General features: G+C 44.8%; 1 protein-coding gene across 3 annotated transcripts in view; it reads left to right on the top strand.

Annotated features, from left to right (window-relative positions):
* The window catches only part of TPD52 (tumor protein D52), a 319,482-nt gene extending 302,206 nt beyond the window's left edge, over positions 1-17,276 (top strand). For all 3 annotated transcript variants that reach the window (XM_069220402.1, XM_069220401.1, XM_069220403.1), the window contains one exon: positions 15,207-17,276. In XM_069220402.1, the coding sequence (XP_069076503.1) occupies positions 15,207-15,320 (114 nt within the window). In that variant the 3' untranslated portion in view covers positions 15,321-17,276. The remainder of the gene's footprint in view (positions 1-15,206) is intronic.
* Positions 17,277-22,223: the final 4,947 nt, after the last annotated feature.

The following is a 22,223-nucleotide window of genomic DNA, read 5'->3' as shown; positions in this document are numbered from 1 at the left end:
GAAAATATATCTTACTAGGGATCTGTCAAAACAGCGCAGTTGGTACCTAGAAAGAAAAGGTATAAAATGCATACAAATCACATTTCGTCATATCTACCGATCAGCAAGCAGAATCAGTCTTCGTCCTCAGTTCATCAATCGATCAGCAAGACATCAGGCTCTCGGTCAGAGAGTATGAGCCTAATGACAGAATAATATTGATATCTCTCCTAAAGTTTTTTTTCCCCCCTCGAATTCTTAATAAGTCTGGCATCTGAAAATCTAAGAAAATCTTCTCTGTCGCGTTGTTATATAAAGTCACCTAACCTATCCCCTAATTCCCTATTGGTCAGTCAATCGTACGTTTATACTCTACCCAATAATATTTTTATACCAAATCTATGGATTCTAATATTTCAGTCTTCACATGAAGTTGATTGGTCCACTTTACGATGTCCTTATCATACAGCTCGTCAGGTAACAATATTGTTGCATCTTCAGCTCCAGTCAGTGTCTTCATTGTTCTAGTCCTGGGAAAGTACATCTCACACACATTGCACAAATGTTTTTACACTTCTAGCACTCGGTTCTCACGAAAAGCTTCTATTAAGCACTTTTAACAAGACAATGGTCATTTCACAGTTACTTCATTCTGTCAGCATTTTTATTAAACGCTAAGAAATACAGCTTCTGCATGAGGCCTGACAAAACTAGGCCAAGACACTCGCTAAATTAAGGCCTACATTAAAAAAAGCTAGAGCACACCTCATAACCCTTAATATGACATATTACTACATTCATCTAGTACATTTTAATTATTTTGTATGTATTAATCATTAGTAAAATTCATGAATATTGGTGGCCATTCTCCGAGGTCACATTTTCAAACGTGTGCGTTCTTGTCTACGTTAATTCATTTTCCACATAATTCAATCACCTAAAATTCATAAACACTAATTAATAATTTCTACTTAAAACATCTGCTTTAGCAGTAGTCACAGGCTTCTCAGGCAGGTTAGTGTGAAACTTGAGCTCAAGAATAAATGCCACCCCCCAGCAGAGCAATGCAATCAAAGTCCAGCTCAGTACTTCTCTTTGAAGGAAGAAACAAGTAATTTTATTACACAAAAAACATAGAAGGTCACTACTGATTCAATTGTGAACGAATATCCAATTCCTGGTGAGGGCTTGGTGCTCTTAGGGCCCTTCACTGATTAGACCATCACCTGGCACCAACTGGGGCCCCCTCTGGCACTGGGTCCCCCACCAGGGCCAAGGTTATTCAGGTATACTGGCAGTTATGTTATGTTATAGTTGTTTATATAGTGCCTAACTGCCCAGAGGCCTCGTAGCGCTTATACTGCCATAGTGAAAATGTACTGTTTATGTTCGTGCAGGAGTTTAAGTTTTAAATAACCAAGTCTTCAGATCCTTCCTAAAAGAGGTCTCTTGTGAATGTGATCTAATATTGAGAGGAAGGTTGTTCCAGAGCAAAGCACCTTGATATGCCAATGATCTTCCTCCCCATCTTGCTTTCTTCACCGTTGGCACTATGGCCAGGTTAGCTGAGGAGGATCTGAGTGCCCTGGCTGGAATGTAGACATGTGCCAACGTTTTAAACGTTTCAGGACCATTATCAAATATGGCTCTATGCAGCTCGTACTTCTCCCCACCCTCCTATCTATGCTATCACACAGTTCCCCCTGGCTTAGGCCTGATTAGTCTTGCCAAGTTTAGGTTAGCAACTCTGGTCGCAATTGGCCCTCTCAATCTTTCACCTGTCTGTGGTTGCAGTGCGGGCCACATTTGGCCTTCCTGCGGCAGCAGGATCTTTACCAACAGCGACGAAGCCTGCAGCAATAAATAGCAGGCCAGGAGAGTTGTGAGGCTGCGTTCACTCTTCCCACAGTACTGTGATCTCACTGGCGGCAGGAAGGTGCCTCCTGGCAGCACACAGCACTACTCTTCGGGCAGTACCGCAGCCAGCCACACAGTGTTTCGTTTGCGCGGTCATGCCAGAACCAGATTCACTCTTTTGGGTGGTGGCTGCAGATCATGGCTTGCTCCAGCTCTCCAATGGGTACTTCTTGGGTGCACTGGCCACTCACACACACATGATTGTTCTTCGGCGCAGCAGGTGCCAGATGCCATCTGGGGCACAGTGCCTTGAGGCGAGGACCTCAGATCTTCATAAAGGAACCTACAGGGTACCTCTTTCATCACTTAGTCTTCAGGATTAGTCTGGGCCCAGTGAGACACTTAGCAGTTTTGCTGTCATACAACCCACTTGCGGGGCACATTGCACACCAGCAGAAGCCTATGCCAGCTTCAGTCTGGCACACCACTCCAGGTGCGTGGCAGCTGTGAAGGGATATGTTGAGAGAGATAACGCACTGCTCGACCCAGTAGTGCCATGATTGCTCCAGTGCTGTTGCTTCACAAGTTTGTCGGCTGGACCCTACACCAGGGTAAACTACAGCAGCCCCTTCCATGATCCACTACTCCTGCAGGGTTGGTGCTTCCTTCCTTCAGTCACAGGCAGGATGTTTTAGTACCCAGGACAGTCAATAATTCCTTTTTCGGATCGGGCTACAGACCATATTCCCTCACCTCTGAGGAGTTGGCTATTAGTGCGACACCAACCCTTGGCTACTTGTAGTCTCTGAATACTCTGCTGTGTACCCTCTCCTCTGAAGAAGAGACCACAACAATGAACAATGCTTCTTGAGCTCCCATCTTTATACCACTCTTGCAGACTGGGGATGTGCATTCCAGGTCTGCTTCTTTGAACCGGATTGGTGGATTCCCTTTTCAAGTGTCCTGGATAGGTCACTATCCTGGCCTGCCCTCTGTCTGCAAGGATACTCTGCCCAGCAGTGCAGTCTCAGCTCTTTCCTTTGTACACAAAAGTACAATTAGATGAGAGCAGGCTACAACCAGTTATTTATGATCCCTCACAGAGATCAGAAAGGGGTATGAGAATCTGTGCCCCTTCAAAGGACTCATTTCCCTATCAAGAGCTAATGCAGGTCTTACCCTGTACCCCCTGCCAGCTACCAAATGGCAGATGTAGTAAGTATTTTTCAGCCACATGTTTCAGGAAGGGATCTGGCTCTTACAAGGAAAGCATGTATCTCCACTTTCCTCAAGCTAATGTCTGGTGCTTCACTTCCCATCTAGAAGATACCAGCAATATTTTTTTTAGTTTTTTTTTTTAACAACGTTCTTTATTCAGATTTAAGCAGAGATCAAATCACAGATGCACCCGTGTCATTATCAGATTGCAAACGTATTCTGGAGAAAAGCAACTTCTCCCCCTTTTTGTACTCTGGCCTAGGCTCTGGGCTTTCAAAATGAAAACCACAGGCCTTCAACACTCCTACATCGCATGCTACTGCTTCTAGCATACATGGTCATGCAAAACACACAGGATGTCACTTTAGGATTCAGAGTTTGTCGTGAGCTGCTGAACTGTAGATGAATGGAACAGTGAGCATGCATTCATATCTCACAAGTAAAAACCCTTTCACAACAAAGTTCACTAGCATCGTATGTTGCGACCACCGTGCTCCATACATGAAACCCGTGACAAGATTGGTAGTCCTTAGTCAATATGAGTGCACCCTTAGTGCACTGTTCCTGATTCAGGACTAGGTGCTAGCATTGTCAACAGGTCGAGCCTAGGTCAATGCGCACACAAATGAGTAGTGTGTGGCACAGGACACGACTGTACATCACGAATGGGACATTCACGTCTCATCACGTTTTCATTTTCTTCTGAATATTGTTTTTTAAAATAAGCTGGTTGTTCTGTATTCATAAAACCATGCCCATTCCAACTGACAAGATCCGTGCTGCATGAGTTGCCAACTCGCAATCATCTGAATAATATTGTGATGGTATATCAGATCGATTTTTCTCAGGGAACATAAAATCGGTTTTCTTCAGGCTTAGATATGTTTTTATTGGTTAGTAACTTTCTCAGGATTCCCTTCTAGGATTCAGTTGAACATAAAAGCCTTTTGGATCTGCTGCGTGATCTGGTAGTGGCCTCATTAGTCATAGCAACTCTGTTGGAAGGGTGTCCAACTTGAATGAAACCTAAGAAATGATGAACATTGGCTAATGACCGGATTAATAGAACTACAGTCTCCTCTGAGATGATTTCTAGGCTGACAATTTTTAACCCTTCAGCAGATTTTGAAATCATTTTCTTGGTAAATGGAGAGAGCAAACACACTCCGGTTACCTCTTTATCATCAATACATTTTCAGATTCCCCTTGCTGAAGATCTTGTCTTTCAATATCAACAAATTGAGGGATTTTTCATAAGGGCAAGAATTTTGCACCTGTTTAAAGGGCAAAATATTTTCAGTTCAATTTTTTTTTTTTAATTTTTTTTTTTACCATTTCTTCCAATGTCAAAATATAGTAGCTTTGCTTTATCCTCAACAACAGTTAAGAGATCTTGAGTTAAAAAAAATTATTGGGAGTGTTTTAATTTTTATTGGTACTTCCCCCTTTGTTATGTTACAAATAGTGGGAATTGACTCCCTTTAGTTTTTTTGTTTGTTTTATCACAAATCTCACATATCTAGTGATAGATATGAGGTTCTTTAGAGGGATTGGTCTTAGTAGCCGAGGATTTTGCTTCAACCATAACGTTTGAGGTTTTTTTTTTTTTTTACTTTTCCCAAGATTATTAGACCACTCCTGAAGTAAAGTTGGGCCCTCCAACCAATTTAAGACAAAGCTAGCATTACGTTGCCCTTTGCCTCTCTGAAACTTCATCTTTATATGCCGAGGCAATCACTTCCCTAGAAACACACTTCGTGAACGAGACCCTAGAAATAGGTGTACTACCCTATTTCCCTAAAACACACTGTGATTTCCCCTCTCTCCTAATAACAAAATCAACATTTCACCCAGCGTATCCTAACAGGTATTGCCCCCTAGCAAATGTACCTTTGGCCAGATCCTAGACTACTCACTGTCCAACTTCATTCCCACCAAGAAACTAATCACATCCTGGGCACAGACCTATCTGACTTGGGAAACAGCCATTCCAACACGGTCATTACCACACATGGCCATTACCACGGCGCAATTATCACGCATGTGCCTTTAGAATGCATGCCTTTACTGTGAATATACCTTTACCACGCATGCCTTTAAAGGCATGAAATGTAAAGGCATATGCATTGTAAAGGTTTTAAAGGAAAGTATTCTTTTTTTAATTTTGGAAAAGCATGAATGGTAAATGTTTTGCAGGTAAGTGCAGGGGAGTATTAGGTGATATATGGTATGGGGTTTTTCTAGTTTAGGGTGGGGAGGGCTATTTGAGTGGTAAGGGAATCTCTAGGTTTTAGGGTGGGTATGGGTTTTTGGATGCTAAAGGCATTTTTAGGTTTATTAGGTGGGTATGGGGTTTTGGGTGCTAAAGGGTTTTAGGGTGGGTATGGGTGTTTGGGTTGTACGGGTATTTTCACGTTATAGGGTGGGGTATGGGTTTTGGGTGATAAGGACATTTTTAGGTTTTAGGGTGGATAAGATTTTTGGGTGGCAAGGTGATTTTATATAGATTTATATTTTATATATATATATTTAGAGAGAGAGAGAGAGAGAGAGAGAGAGATTGAGAGATTGAGAGAGAGATTGAGAGATTGAGAGAGAGATTGAGAGATTGAGAGAGAGATTGAGAGATTGAGAGATTGAGAGAGAGGTTGAGAGATTGAGAGATTGAGTGAGAGAGAGATTGAGAGAGAGATTGAGAGAGAGATTGAGAGAGAGATTTGACTTGCCAATATCTTTGGCACCCTTGGACAAAAATTCACAAAATCTTCCAAAAATTCTGCCCTGATGAATCTTGTTGCGCATGGATAGTTTCGGGGTGACCTGTCAATGAGGGGCTGAGAAAATGGCGAGGGTGGGTCAAAAAAGATGTGTTGCCCATGTTAAATCCCATATGTCCTTTAGACACAACGACACCTCGAACCACTGGACGAAATTACACCAAATTTGGCAGAAAGCTAGCTTTTAGTATGCAGATTACACTTTCGCTTATTTGGTGTAAGTACGTTCTGAAGTTTTTGAGATATTACAGGGATAACAAATTTAAATATCTAGGGCTGAGGATCTATTGCAGTGTCTTTGCAAATATTGACGAGATTGTGCAGGGAAGTGCACAGCTCTGATTGGCTGCCAACACTTCAACCAGGAAGTCATGGCAACCATCTTAGGTCTCTGCTTCAGTTGAGTCTCATCAGAAAATGCAAAAAAAGGGGCAAGGGAAGAGTCACTCTGGCTCCAAACCTGGGGTCCCACAGGGACCCCACCAGGGCAAAAAAAACACTTTAAAAAAACAAAACAATTACCCCGAGTTCGCATTGTTGCACGTTCACGGCTAAAATTATTATATATATATATATATATATATATTTTTTTAAATGCATTCCCTCGCAATTGTATCGAAGCCACAGGGTGGGCCAGGTCCCGGGGGAATGTTTGAAATATAGGAGAGGGGACTCCCTCCTGGTCTTTATTCTGTCCCAGGGACTGCGACCTCCCTGGGGCTTAACTGTTATATGAGGCAGTCCGCGTGCCCAAACCCACCCACCCCCCGTGCAGCCCTCGGGACCACCACCTCTCCGTGGCTCTCATTAAAATCATTAAATACAGTGTGGCCGACCACTCTCCGTGCAGGGAAGGCAGATTAAAACATTATTCCCACAATCAGGGAACTTCTGTTAAAAGCAGCTCCCTGCTTAGTATGTGGGGAGCTGGCTAGGAATGCGGGGCCTTGAGGCTCCCCCTGTGGTCCAGTCATTCTCTCTCTCTTCCATCCCATAATGGGATGGAAGAGAGAGATTGTCATTGCAATAGTCTCTCCATGTTATGTTATATTTACATTTGGAACAGAGCGGAACAGGGTCGCTTCTAGCCGCATTGTCACAATCTTGTGCTATCACTCAGTAGGCTGATAGATTAAATCCTAGTATCGCTTGGCAGTGTGTTTGTTTATTTACTAGTGTTTTGACTGTTAAACCTTCCTAGTGATAGAACATTCATGTTTCTTTTGAATCACATGCGTGGGTTTGACTGTCATAGGTATGTCTATAAGCATCACAGTAAGCAGTCACCTATGATCTAAAGGTTAAGGTCACAGACCCTCACACTGAAAGTTGAGAGTTCTACTCTAGGTGTGCCCTTGGTTGTTTTCCTTCTTTTATTTCTTTTAAACTTCAAAACTATGAGGTTCATAATGAAAGGTTATCTCACTCTTTTTAATTGGCAAATACATTTTTCTTTTCAATTTGCCCAGAAATATCTCATTCTAAGTATATCCCTCATCAAAGCCTAAAAACCGTCTCTCACTCTTTCTATCTCTTTGAATCTTTCTCCCACTCACACACCCACTAAGACCCTTACATACCCACCCACAGACCCACTCCGATCTTCGTGCACCCACTCACAGGCGCACTCAGATCCTCATTCACTCACTCACAGAGCCACACTGACAAACTCACTCACAGACCCACTAAGACACTCTCACAGCCACGCTCACACCCAGAAACACCCTGTCACACCTATTCTCATACCCACAGGGACAGGCTGCGGCCAACTCTCGCTGCACACATCCAAAGCATGTGCACAGCATGGGGTTGAATTCTTATAGGGGTTGGCCGTAGGCCAGGCCCTGTGGCAAACCGAACGCTGTGTGCGGCGGTGGTTGGATTAACGTATAGTAATGAAGCACAAGATTGACATCCTTCAGAGATGGCTATGTTCTGCAGCCCTGCCATCGCTCTTTATGTTCAACTCTCCAAGCAACTCTTGGATCATCCTTCTGGTTGACTATCAGCACGGAGATGCCGGAGCATTCCATGCAGTGAGGGTGCTCAGCCATGATCTGCCCGCGGCACCCAACATTGGACTGGAGAGCTTCATCCTCATCTGAATGGTTCTCTAGTAAGCTTTTGCCGCTCTTCTCTGGCTTTATTGAAGCGTTTGGGTGCATCAGTAAAACATCAAAAAATAAGCTATCCTATGCCTCATGTAGAGCCACTGAAACAATCTGGATTATTTTCTGAAACATTGTTTGACTCAAAGAACATCCCCAAGAAGACAATGGAGTATTGGTGAATATGGAAAAACCATGAAAAAAAACCAATCCTTGTTTGGGAGCTTCTGCCTCAGTCTGAAAACGGTGTAGTGTTTGCAATGTAAGGCTAGAGAACCTTGGACTACTGAAAGGAAGAGAGAAAGGAATACATGGAGGGCTTTATGAAAGAAAGAGAAAAAGCAAGAAGAAACACTTGGTATGATATGGGGTGATAACAAGAGGCTAGAAAGAGCTAGGAATTATCCATCCATGCTTATGGCTACCAAGGATTTGGGTTGGGGCGACAGTATTGAGAGAGATTTCAGTGACTTTGCTAGTACATCATTGCATGTAAAGGGGGGTTCTATGTCCATCTACAGCAGGGGAGAGAGGTTAGGGTTATGACCATATCCTTTTACTGGAAAGTACAGTTCAAGCCCCAATAATCAAATCATCTGTGGACACAACAGATGTTGATGAGGGGGAGTCCCCTTAGATCTGGCCAGGAGACCCTGACCTTCTGTATCACCCTCCCCACCAAGTTTGTCAAAGTTATTATTAACTGTTTTGCGGCCTCTGCCTCTCAAAATTATGTTAATTGTGTCACCAGCTGCACCCATAGTCTGTCCAGTAACCATAACCAGAAACAAATCTTTATTTGATTATTTAAAATAATCATAAAAGATCAAAACATAATATACATTAGATAAAACAATAAATGCAATAAATAGATTTAAAAGTATACATTTTCATGCCAAAGTAGAGGATTGTTTTAAAAAAAAAAAAAAAAAAGCCCCAACCGCAAACCCCACATCAGCCTCAGCAACCATATGCTTATAATAAAAAGCAGGCCTGCTTTGCCGGAACCCAAGAGTTTTAAGAAGAGGTAGCAGGTATCTGCATCTGAAGGGTCCATAATATTTGCAGAAAAGCATAATGTGCTTCAAGGTTCTATGGAAGAATCTTTCTGATGGGCATACCAAAATACCACTCATATCAAACTGCTGTGGGGGAAACAGAGGTTACACGTAATAGAAACCCAATCTAAACCTAGTTAAAAGTGTTTTCTCCCAAACATTGTCAGCCTGCAGGAGATATGGTTCAATACCAGAACAGGTCTTGTACATGATGTATTGTTTCACTGTGGGCCTGCTTAATTCCCTTGCCTCTCTAGCTGCAGATACTAATTTCAAAAATTCACTTGTGGCCCTTCTGGTCTCCTCCTTCTGCATCCTATGTGCAGAGGTAAACAGCTCTGGCCTACCTAACCTGTCTACAGTGGTTTTAATATAACTTAGCCAGGCAATCTTATGGCCCAAGTCACACGACAGTCAGCGATCACACCCCTGTTGAATTTAGTATGTATGCTCCCCCATACAGCCAGCAACAATATTAGAGGCGCCAGCTTAATGTGATCGTCCACATATCCTAGGCCAAGTTCTTCATGGCGAAAGAACTGAAGGCTACCCTCACCCACCTCAGGCAGATGTCTGCAGAACCTGTTTTCCTCCTTCTGAAAGTTCTGACCATCTTAGAACCCCCAGATGGAGGCCCCTAAGATTAAGACAGGGAGGCATTTGAGTTTGAACACTTCCAGTAAGGGCTGAATTGGTTTGTTTCACACTCTAGAGGTTAGCTCAAAAACCGCCTCTCCCAAAGCATTGAAATGTTGAAATTTACACCCAATCATGAACTCCTTGACCTGGTTAATAAGCTGTCCCTTTATCATTGGCCCAGCATTCTGCATAGTGTGTTTTTTATATGTTAACATCCAGGTGTAGATCGTCCATAAACTTAACAAAGGCGTCAATAAGGCGCCTCAGACTATTAGGGGTCCAGGAGAGCAGTACAGTGACATTAGCATATAAAAAGCACAGAACTTACTTGCCCTTGACTGTCGGGGAATCAGTACCCTGGAACTCTAAAAAGGAATGTAAACATCAATGTATAGAAGAAACAGAATTGGTGCCAATATGCAACCTTGCTTCACTCCTCTTTGACGAGAGTCGGTACATTCACCATCCAAGCCATATCTTACTGATGCCTTCACTTCTTTATGCTAAATGATTAAAAGGTTCATGATCAGGTGGGGCAGGCCCAGTCCCATTAGTATATGCCAAAGTTTGGAACGATTCACCCGATCAAAGGCACTGCGGAAGTCCAGGCATGCCTAGTAAAGAGTTCCCTGCTTTGCAGTAGTATATTTCCCAATATTAAAGTTTGTCCCCCGGTGACCATGTTTCCTGAAACATTACTGTATAAAAGCCCGAGATGAAATGAAACTAACCCTCATCAGCAAGTTTGGTTGATGTCCTGCTATGTGCCAGGACACAAGACGACTGAGCAGGAGCTGTAGTCGTTGGCATAGTGGGAAAAATAACCCTGGGCATAAGGTCAGTGAATTCACAGACCCCATGACTCCAGGGACTATCTCTGGCAACCTTTAAAGGGGCATGATAGGCAGGGACTGGGCTTCCAGATGCCGGAGGACTTTCCTTTCCAAGAATACTATGGGTTGAAGCCAAGGAAGGTGTTAAACCTGACTCCCACCAGATTGTAAATACCTGTAAACAAAAACAAAAACTAACTGAACCAGATTTATACTGTTGGCCAACTGGGGGGAGGCTGCGAGCAAGTGTCAAGCCAGTCCGGGGAGGCAGCAGTTTATATACACACAATCCCCTATTCGCTCTTTAGCCATAGGACCGACCCAGCCAGCCCTTCTGACAAACAAAATGTCCTTCTATTGTTTTAAATAGGAGTCCGAATTCTGGGTTGGCCACTGGCAGACCTTGTTCTTAAGCTGGGATGTAGACACCTCAGCTGAAGATGGCAAAATGGCATGTTCCTAAGCACAGCAACATATGGGCAACACTCAGGAGGTAGGTTTAAGCAAGTGAAATTCTCCTTCCTCTCAGAGTCCAGGGCTTTTTTTCTGCTTGACTGTGGCAAGATCTAAGAGAATAATATGCAGGGTTGTTAAGAGTCCCAATCCCTGACTGTTTTTTACAGGCATTCTGACAACTATCTGCACATGTTTTGGAGGGCACACCCGTTAACGACCTGGGGCACTTAAAAAACACAGGTACATTCCTACCAGAGCCAGATGCTGAGGGTTCACTGCCAGCCTGGGTCCTCACATAAGAAGTTCTAAATGCTAAAACTTGACTGTGTAGGTTGATTAACTGCTCTATTTAATAAACAGTGCTTCCTTTTGGGTTTCATGAGAGATATTGGGTTAAGGTCAGGAAATGGTAGAATAGGGTGTTTCGGATGGAATATTTATTTGCATAATGCTGCAGATTTAAGTATTATTTCACTTGTATCGTCTCTAACACTGCCAGCACAATCCCTTTTGACCTGTCATAAATTTATCAAACTTCAAAGTTGCGTTATTCAATTTTGCAGGTGCTTGTACTCCTGCGGCTGACTTTTTCGCTCTTCTGGTCTGACCAGTATGTTCCATAAAAACATCAGTGGTACAAGAATTGCATGTGCCTCTTTTTTTGGCAGTCTGGAGGGGAACATGGCGGCTGAAGGTCGGCAGCGCGCGTGCTGCTAGATCAGCCGTGGTGCTGCTCGGACCCCCACCGGCACGAAGAGAGGGGAATAAGGGACAAGGACAGGAATCCCTCCCCGTATTCCTAGTCGGGGGAGTTTTTTTTTTTACCTTTTACCTGAAGGCGGTATGCCGCTTCGCAGGCTGCGGGATCGCGTCCCGGCGCGAGTCAGGACGCCGGCAACAGGATCCACAACAAGGGAGAGCGGCGGCAATTGGGAGCGTGCCACTCTCGAGGTTAGGAGAATGCACGCCCTCAACTCCAGGGTCGCGCTGAGAGGAGCGACCGGAGGCGAGGCAGGCAGAGGCAGCACAAGACAGCGAGGCAGCATGGAGGGCAGGATTGAAGAACTGCTGCCCATATGAGAAGAAAGGACTCTCTCTCTCTTCCTCTGGCATCGGGACCTCCCAGCCTGTATCAGGATATTGTGGACGACGTGGATCAGGTACCGGGAGAGGGGGGAGGACATGTGGAATCTGAGGACCTTAGTAGTTTGAAGGAGGGGGTGCTTCTTATATATTGCCATCTCAAGTTAGCAAAGACATAGTTAGTGCTGCCAAAGCCTCTGTAGACGCTTTGGTGGGGAGGGGGAGGGGGTAGTGCTGCCACAGCCAAAGAAGAAATCTGGGGGGAGGAAAAAGCAGCCCACTCTCCCCTCCCCCCTTCCTCATCAGAGAATAACCTCCTCATTGAGGGCATATTTTAAGGCTAAGAGTTCTGATAACATTATGGCCACCTCCAATGTATCCCCCTGTTTCCTCAGGTGCAACTTTAAATGATGCCTTATGGTCTGAATATGAGGAGGAGGAGCAAGCAGACTCGCTCAGGATGAACCTTTTTTTTTTATCCGCGCCCCCCCTTAAGTGAATGGGAGACGTTAGACACAGGTATGCCAACGCAGAAGCAGACCCCTCCCGATATAGGAGCAGATACTCCCCCGCAACAAAGTAATATCACTTCAGAGGAGATGACAGTAGACCTTCTTGGATCTCAACAGGACCTACTACTGGAGTTGAATTTAACGCGTACTCAGGCATCTTTAGAATCCCTGCTGCATTCTTTATCTAAGGAAGTTAGACAGGGATTCTTGGTATCACAGACTAATCAGAAAGAGATCCAAGAGGTCTGTGAAGCTTTGGCGACTAAGATGGATATTTTAGCCCAACAAACCCAGATCCTGGAAAATCAAGTTGTTCAACTTAACGAAACAGTGGAGAAGCATACTAGCGAAATCGAATCATTAAAGATTAGGGGAAACCAGAACGCTGAGCGCCTGGAAGTGTTGGAAAATAACGCCAGGAGGAATAACATTAAAATAATGAATGTTCCGGAGGGGGCTGAGGGAGATAATATTAAATTGTTTGTGGTAGGTCTCCTGAGCCAATGCGGGGTGTGGGAGGCGCCTGAGGACTTACTATCCCAAGATATACAGAGGGTTCATAAGGATCCCTTTCGGAAATCACCAAATGCAGCTAAGCCAAGGAGGATACTGGTGAATTTTCTTACCTATGCTATTAAGGAAAAAATCTTATGCTGAATGGTGAAGGGAAAGGGGAGCGGAAATTCTTGTATAAATTTGGCCACCCAAGATTTTATTAAAAAAAGTAAGGCTGGAATCACTAAAAGCGGCGACTTCTTTGTGGGCCAGGATAAGAAAAATCCCTAATCTATTGTATTATAGTATTCATGCTCCTATCTGGGATTCCCCTGGAACCCCGGATTGTCTGAAAGACGCTTTAGCTCGCACTTTGAAGGAGGCAGGTATTATGGAATGGGGAAAATTACTACAGGATGGAGTGTTGAAACCCTGAGGAACATTTGCCTCTGTGAGTCAGTATTCGATGTCTAGGTTCAAATATTATCAATTACAGGCATGGGTAAGATCTTTAAGAATATCGGAAAAGGAGACCAATGCACTAGTGGAGTTATTACATAAGAATCAGCCATGCAAGAAGGAAGCTGCTGTCTATTATAGAATACTTTTGGAGTGTCTGGATAGTTTAGATGACGAACAAAGTTTTCCTGGTTCTATATGGGAGGAAGTGGTGAGCAAGGAGGAGATTAACATATTATGGGCAGGTTCTTGGCAACGTCTTTATAGGGTGGTCAAGACTGTCGCTCTTAGAAAGAATCATTTATTTGTTCTACATAGGGCATACTATACCCCAAAGAAGTTAAACAAATGTAATAAAAACGCCCATGCAGCTTGTAAAAAGTGTGGACTAGTGGGGGCAGATGACACTCATATGTTGATGCTATGTCCTCGGGTTTCAAATTTCTGGGTGGATGTGTTTGAGACTCTATCCTCTGTGATACAAGCCCCACTGGTATCTTCCCCTGCCTTCGTTTTATTTGGTGGTACCTTAGAACCGCAAAATCACTCAAGTGTTCATAGGAATTTGTTATTCTATTTAATACTTTTTGCTAGACGGGAGATCTGCAGGCATTGGATTTCTTCTATTCCCCCAACATGGTGGGAATGGGTGAAAGCCGCAATGAAAATTTGCCAATTAGATCTCTGTAGAACTGGATCCAATAATGTTAGAGTTATGGCAACCCTGGGTGAATTGGTTTTCTCCGAGCACTAGCTCTTAGGCATATTGCCCAATGATTATTTCAAATGGAAGGGCAATATACAGTTTCTCCCACACTCCCGCTACTGGTCTTCTGGATGAGGCTGCCCTTTCGTCTGATCCAATAGGGATTGGAGTACTTATCGGGTCTGGTCACAATGGAAGTACTATAAGAAATATGAGGACAAAAAAAAGGAAAAAAAAGAATTGCATGGTGCACAAAAGAAGGCTGTAGGAGGGAGGGCTAACAAGTCTTTTTTGCTTGCCCTAGTCTGACTGCTCACCAGCGTAACGACTCCACTGCCACTGATTCAGGAGCAACCTCTGGCTTGTTGTGTCTAGGTTCGCATCTTAATGCAGGCCATGCAAATCTTGTTCAAAACTGACACTAACAAGGCAGTTTTCAACTCAGAATGGTCACCCTGATCCAGTGAGGGGGTAATGTTTGTCCTTAAATGCCAGAAACAGTTTGTTTTCTTCTAAAACCTGGCTGTGGACCTCTTGTTGAAACTGAATGGTAACAATTGGCAAAGAGATCTTGACATTTTTTTAGTAAGCTAGATGCCCTGAGAAGGGGGCAACTCTTGTCATTATGGGGCAATTTTCAATGGTGTAATATAGGCTCAATATGTCCAGGTTGATAAGAGCTAGACTTGTCAAGGCACCAGTTCCATTGCCTTTGGGACCTCAAGATTAACTGTATTTAGTCCAGGTGAGATGTTGTTTTCATTGTAAAAAGAGAGTAGTAATGTAATTGAACTTTAATATGTGCGTGCTGAAAATGTGTGTGTACTATGCGTGCAATGAGTACACTGTTTTTTTTTTTTATAAATAATTTAATTGGTATGCTTTTCATAAGCTATTTATTTTGTGTTGCTGCTGTACGATGTCTTTTGTAAACCCAACCAGTAATCATTCATCCCAAGTAACATTTTATCTGCATGATATTTGATATCTGATGATGTAACATTTTATGGTTTTATGTTCCTATAGACTAAAGTTGGGGGGACAAAACCTGCTGGTGGAGATTTCGGGGAGGTGTTAAACTCTGCTGCCAACGCCAGTGCCAATGAGCCTCTCATAGAGCATAGCCCGGAGACCCAGTGAAGCGGCTGCTGTCCCTTTCTACCCACTGCTACAAAGAACTGGGCAAAGAACTGCTGAAATAACCGATGCCATCTTTACCTTAGTATCCGCTTAAAATCTTTTGTCTTGGTTAAGATAGTCTTCTGGTTAAATGGAATTCAGTTTCAAAGGTATATTAATCAGTTCCGGAATAAATTTGTGGAAAGTTATTTTCTCTATGTTTCGGATAGTTTTCCAGGTTAGACCATCTTTTTGATACGCTGAATGTTTTACACAAGCTTGTAGAAAGGAAAATCACGAGAACAATGAAAGTTCCAGTGTATTCATGTATGTTGTAAGATGTGTAACTTGATTATTTTTCACTTTTTCCTTTACTGTAAAAGTTTCATCACTGTATTTTATTTTGTTTAAAATGCCTGCTATGCTTTTATTGCCCTGCTGAATAATCTGTACCAACGGCGACCACATACAGTATTCCTGAAACCAAGAGAGCTGTTACATCAGTATCATGTAGGTGCCTGATAAGAGTTCACGGTTGTACGTTCCATACAGGAGCTAACAGGGAGGCAATACACCGAAGGGAATAAACATTCCTAGAACCTTCTGGGAGTAGCCTGCTCCCAATCTTACAGAATCCGAATCAGGCTTCTTTGATGTCCTGAAATGTAAACCTTAACCCCACGGTTGGAGGGCCACCACAATTTTGCAAGAATGTGGGTATGACTGTGAGAGAGCTGCATGTATTAATTTTATATTTTCCTATGAGCAGACTACATCAGTGCTGTTTGTTGCAAGACTACTGATTTTTCTTTCTCAATGGTGGTTCTAGAGTAATTCCAAAGTGTTAATGCTTTCCTGCTGAAGGGGGGTGTTCTACTTTTACTGTGTTGAGTGTTCTGCTAGTAAGAGCGTGTATTTGATTTAAGTTTTGCTGGAACGCAGAGGGCAGGGCAAGGTCTGTACGCCCGTAAACCAGATGGGTCCATCCTCCCTTGCTCCCCATGCCGTGGCCGTGCACACTTGGCAGCCGTTCTCCCACTGAGCTCAAAAGTACAGCCATATTGGTAGGTGACGCGCCACCCTGCAGTCCTAGCTAGATGCTGTCCTGGGGTGTTGCTGCAGCCTCAGAGGGGTGGTTTCATGCACGCTGGCTGTGTTTAGCTTTGCTCTCTAGAACACGGGGAAGACAAGACAACAAGAGAAATAGCAAAAGAATGGTCAAAATGCAAGATTTGACAGCATCGAAGTTGCGAATAACAAGTTCATTCTGGCATTCATGCAAAAAATACCTCAAATACAACATATTTATAAACAGAATTCATCTTTCCTGTGAGTTATGTATTAGAAAATATGGCAACACAATTAGGACCCAACATAACACTGTAAAAAAGATTTAGATTTTGCTTTAATCTCTCATTTTGTAACAAAGCGGCATTTTTTTTATTTAGGGAGGCACATTGTTTAAACATAGGTACACTTCTGCTGTGAGACTGAACATATAACACGTGGTTTGCAGAATTTTAACAGTCTGCCTGAATAGAAAATATTATGTGGGAGCGGATTATCACAGCCTTCATGTGTCTATATTTTTCTGACTCTGAGCACAAAAAGTCCTTTTATCGTGGATGCACTATTCACACAAATGCAAAGTTCATCTTTTCAGCACTCATCAGAGACTTCAGATTTATTTAGTTTTTTATTGCGGTAGCACAGGACCTCTTTTTCTGACACTGCGTTTCTTATTCCATTTATGTTCCGACTGTTTAATTAAAAAGCATGTCAGCATAAATTTCTATTTTGCCAAGAAAACACACTTTAGTTTGTATACGACAAAAGCCAAATTAAACTTTTTGCCACATGTTGCCACATGTTGGTGTTATATTTTAGATGGAGTTTAAATGTAAATAGCTTTGTTAGAACTTCCTGTTTACTGTGCGTACATGTATGTCAAAAGCTTCATAAAGTACTTTGCTACTGTTTTGTGTTTCCTGTGGTTAACCAACATTTAAACCTTTTCATTGTCCGGTCTGCAAGATCATCTAAAGAGGACAGCTGCCTCCGATCTCCATTTTAGTATGATAGCCTTATCGCTCATTGCAGAGGCCTGTACCTAATGTTAAAGGTCCTAAATCCGAATTATATGCTGCAGCTGCAAACAAGGGCATTTCACCACCAGTAAAGCCCGAGACAGAAAGGCTATAAAGCTATTAGAACATTCTACCTCTGAAGCGTAAAATGTTCTAAATTAAAAAGGGAGAAACACAAAGACAAACATTGGGATGTCGGAGCAGATGTGCTATACCAGCTATTATTGGCCTTGAGCCACTCAGTTGTCTTCATTGGAGCCCTTAACATCCCAGTGTTCTAATATAGCCTTAGAATCCGCCGTAGCGGGCTCTACAGGCTATTAAAGGCCCGCTCCCAGCGTTAAATGCCCGAGCCGAAGGCGAGGGCATTTAACAAGGTAGAGGGACTTTAATAGCCGGTAGAGCCCGCTACGGCGGGTTCTAAGACTATTAGAACATTCTGCCACTCAGGGCAGAATGTTCTATTAAAAAAAATATATATACTCACGGAGCCCGAGGGGATTAAAATCCCCTCGGGCTCCGTGAGGCTTTGTTCACAGCTGTTGCTGTGAACAAAGCGAACATTGGAATGTTGGCGCTGCGGGCTTTTACCGGCCAGTAAAAGCCCGCAGCACTCCATTGTTTTCAATGGAGCCCCCAGCATTCCAATGTTCTAATGTCTGTTACAGCTACATAGACTGTATAATTCACATGTCACTACTAAAATTAAAATGTGCTTTTGCATTTTTGTGCCAACCTTTGTTTGCATAAGCATTCTCTGTGGACCACTCGTATCATACCAGGAGTCTGTTACCCTACATATTGTATTTTGATAGCATTGTCAATTAAGTTACATAGATAAAACAGAGGTCCACATTGTATTGCATTTAGTTGTTTACAATCAGATTGTACTAAACATGGCTTCCTTCATAAATAGCAAATCCAATACAGTTAAATTCAACAATGAAGGGAATTGCTGCGTAAAGAGTTTTGCACAGCTTCTGGAATTACTGCATGTCTTGAGCATATCTGATATTTGGTAGAAGTGTCCTTTACCCTTGGCACTTCTCCTGTAGGACTGTCCGGCCCAGTATAAACTAGCTGTCTTGATGCAAGTAAACATAGCGCATGGTGGTCTTTTCCACAGAGAATCATTGTGCGGCGGTGGGTGAGGTTCAGTACCTTGCTGCCCTTTAAACGTCCAATGGAGCACATGAGTGTGGAAAATGAGGATAATATGCACACATGAACACCTACTTCTAAAATAAAACAACCAGGTACTGTAGAAAATTAAACGCCATGAACAATTCAGGTACAAGCTCAGCTCGTTCCTGTAATGCAACTTTTAATAGATGCCTGGGGATACAGAAATGGTGCAACTGTAACTAAAGGCCTTCTTAGTTAAGAGATGGTACAAGGTGGTACTCTTAGGATAGTAAAAGGTGTTTATATCGCTCATGCTCCCCTGCTAAGAGCCTGTTTTCCTAGGGAACCTTTTTCCATTTCAGGCCTTCCTATTTTTGGCAATTTACTTCAGAAAGCAAAAACACAATTATTCAAGGTTGACCTTCAGAATTGCCACTTTATTTCCTTCTTTCCAGTGGGTTTTAAATTGTGACACAGGGTGGCTGTAGCTTTTTTACCATAATTTTTAATGATTGTATTAGTTCACAACGAGGTTGAGACATACCACCCGTCCTGGGTTTCATTATATGTCAGAATACAGTTACGTCATATGTCAGTACTTACTATACTCCACTCTGAATCAACCATCAGGGTGGACATAGCTTACTTGACCTTCTCAATTGGTATAGTGAAGGCAGCCGAGAATGACCAGCTATGCATGTTGAATCTGCTTGGCCTCTCCTCTGCCTCCCATAAGGTGGACAGTCCCATTCTCCCTTGGCTGTTTCAAGAATTTATAGTAATTTGTTAGAACTGAGGGCCACCACGTGGTTGTTTTCTCAGGGTCCTCTCCCACCTCTTCCTTGATGTTGTAATCAATTTGGCAAAGTTTTTGTAAATCCATTATTAATCATTGGTAAGACATTTTGGTGGCCATTACAACCCTGGCGGTCGGTGTTAAAGTGGCGGTAAGACCGCCAACAGGCCGGCGGTAAAAAAAAATGGAATTACGACCGTGGCGGAAACCGCCAACATAGACAGCCACTTTAACACTCTGACCGCCATGGCGGTACAAACAAACAGCGCGGCGGTCACCGCCAACAGACAGGCGGAGGACAATGTACCGCCCACAGAATTACAACCTACCAATCCGCCACCTTTTCCGGGACAGATTCACCGCAAACAAAAACACGGCGGAAACAGGACTTCGAAGGGAAAACGCTCACCTCTGCACACCCCACGAGCAACCAGGACGCCATTGAACCAGAGCTCCACATTTTTCCAGCCTTTATCTTCTTGCTCCTCTACCAGGAGCACGAACGCCGGCGGCAAAGACCACGGTGAGTACTGCACCTACGACACAGGGGAGGGGGGAGGGAAAAAACAGTGACAGACACACGCAGCACGCAACACCCCCACCCTCACCCATGACAACACACACACTAATACAGCATGATACATTACAGTTACACCCCCTAACCCCCAGGAAGAATGCAAAGACAAAAGGAAATGAGGTGAACGATTGTAATATAATCAAATTCAGTATTAAAAAAATATACATACACTATTTACAAATATATACACCAATAATATTAGTCCAAGGTATTCCACCATTAAAGTCCGTGGACCACTGGGCCCCAAATGCATGGGCGAGGCCCACACAAGATACCCGAACAAGACGGAGAGAACACTGCAGGGGCATCAGATAGAAATAAAACGGGCACCTCAGGAGGAAGGGAAAGGGGGGGCACCTCAGCCGGTTGAATGGACGACGCCAAATCCACGAGGAGGCCCCATGCCCACTGTTCAATCCTGGGGAGTGCAAAGCCACAGTCTCAAGTCTCTACAGTGGGTGGCTTGCCCACTGTTCAATCCTGGGGAGTGCAAAGCCACAGTCTCTCAAGTCTCTGCAGTGGGTGGCTTGCCCACTGTTCAATCCTGGGGAGTGCAAAGCCACAGTCTCTCAAGTCTCTACAGTGGGTGGGTTGCCCACTGCTTCATCCTGGGGAGTGCAAAGCCACAGTCTCTCAAGAGGATAACATTCTCCACTGATTCTGGAGGGGGCCTTGTGCCCAGAGTGCTTCATCCTGCCAAGGACTGAGGTAGTGGATGTCTTTCTCCACGGGTTCTGGAGGGGGCCTTGTGCCCAGAGTGCTTCATCCTGCCAAGGACTGAGGTAGTGGATGTAACTCTCCACTGGTTCTGGAGGGGGCCTTGTGCCCAGAGTGCTTCATCCTGCCAAGGACTGAGGTAGTGGATGTAACTCTCCACTGGTTCTGGAGGGGGCCTTGTACCCAGAGTGCTTCATCCTGCCAGGGACTGAGGTAGTGGATGTAACTCTCCACTGGTTCTGGGTGGGGGCCTTGTGCCCAGAGTGCTTCATCCTGCCAAGGACTGAGGTAGTGGATGTAACTCTCCACTGGTTCTGGAGGGGGCCTTGTGCCCAGAGTGCTTCATCCTGCCAAGGACTGAGGTAGTGGATGTAACTCTCCACGGGTTCTGGAGGGGGCCTTGTGCCCAGAGTGCTTCATCCTGCTCGTGGCGGCCTCAGTAGCGTTAGAGCTTCTGGCGCTCATGGGCCTGCGGTGCTTGTTGCGGCGGTGTCCTTGGCAGCGGTGCTTGTGGCGGCGGTGTCCTTGGCAGCGGTGCTTGTAGCGGCGGTGTCTTTGGCAGCAGTTCAGCTGCTGGCGGTCCTGTCTGGGCCAGTGGGGCTGATGGCGGTCGGCTCCTTGGCAGCGGTTCAGCTGCTGGCAGTCCTGTCTGGGCCAGTGGGGCTGATGGCGGTCGGCTCCTTGGCAGCGGGGCTGCTGCTGGCGGTCCTGTCTGGGGCAGTGGGGCTGCTGCTCGCGGTCCTGTCTGGGCCAGTGGGGCTGATGGCGGTCGGCTCCTGGGCAGCGGGGCTGATGGCAGTCTTCTCCGCTGTGCTGATCTTCCCAGACTTGCCGGTTTTCTTGTGCCCCTTCCCCACTTTGGAAGGTGTCGCAGCTGACTCCACACTCCCACCTGTACCCCTGGGAGCGGCTTTGGTGGCTGGTGTCTTCCCCCTCTCCCGCCAGGCACTGGCCAACTTTTGATGCTTGACAGGTGGGGGACTGTCCGTGCTGTGGCTCCTTGCCACACTGCCTGCCCTGCTGCCTTGTGCACTCCATAATTCGGTGACTACTGGCACCATTGGTCCCCCCGATGTTGTGGCTGAGGTGCTAGGTTGGGACCTGGAGAGTCGGGCCCTAGGAGACTGACTGGGTGGGGGAGGTGAGGGAAAGAGGTCAAGGCTGGCCAGGAAAAGTTTCTTAGGAACACTGGGACAGGTAGATTGAGGGGGTTTGGGAGTGGAGGAAGAGGTAGTGGTCGTAGGAGGTGTACGTTTGGTGACTTTGGGTGAAGGTGCATGGGCTGGAGGCTGTCGTTAGGTGGATGGCTGTTGGGTGTGTGTGTGGCTGCGTTTGTGTACCTTGGGAGGTGGGCTCACAGACACACTGGGAGAGGACACAGGGGATGTGTGAATGGGGGTGGTGACTGCACGTGAGCGGGGTGTGGTGGTGGGTGTGCTGGTGATGGACGTAGTGGCTGAAGATGTAGTGCATGCAGGTGTGAGTGGTGACGAGACTGGGAGGGATGAGGGAGATGAGGAGGAGGGGGACACAGTGGAGGCAATGGATGTTGGTATGTGTGATGCTTGCGTGAGTGCCTGTGGGATGTGTGGTGCTTATGTTTGCCCGTGCTTCCTTTGTGT

This window comes from Pleurodeles waltl, chromosome 2_2 (genome assembly GCF_031143425.1).
Source record: "Pleurodeles waltl isolate 20211129_DDA chromosome 2_2, aPleWal1.hap1.20221129, whole genome shotgun sequence".
Lineage (NCBI taxonomy): Eukaryota > Metazoa > Chordata > Amphibia > Caudata > Salamandridae > Pleurodeles > Pleurodeles waltl.
This window is presented reverse-complemented; position numbering and strand designations above follow the sequence as displayed.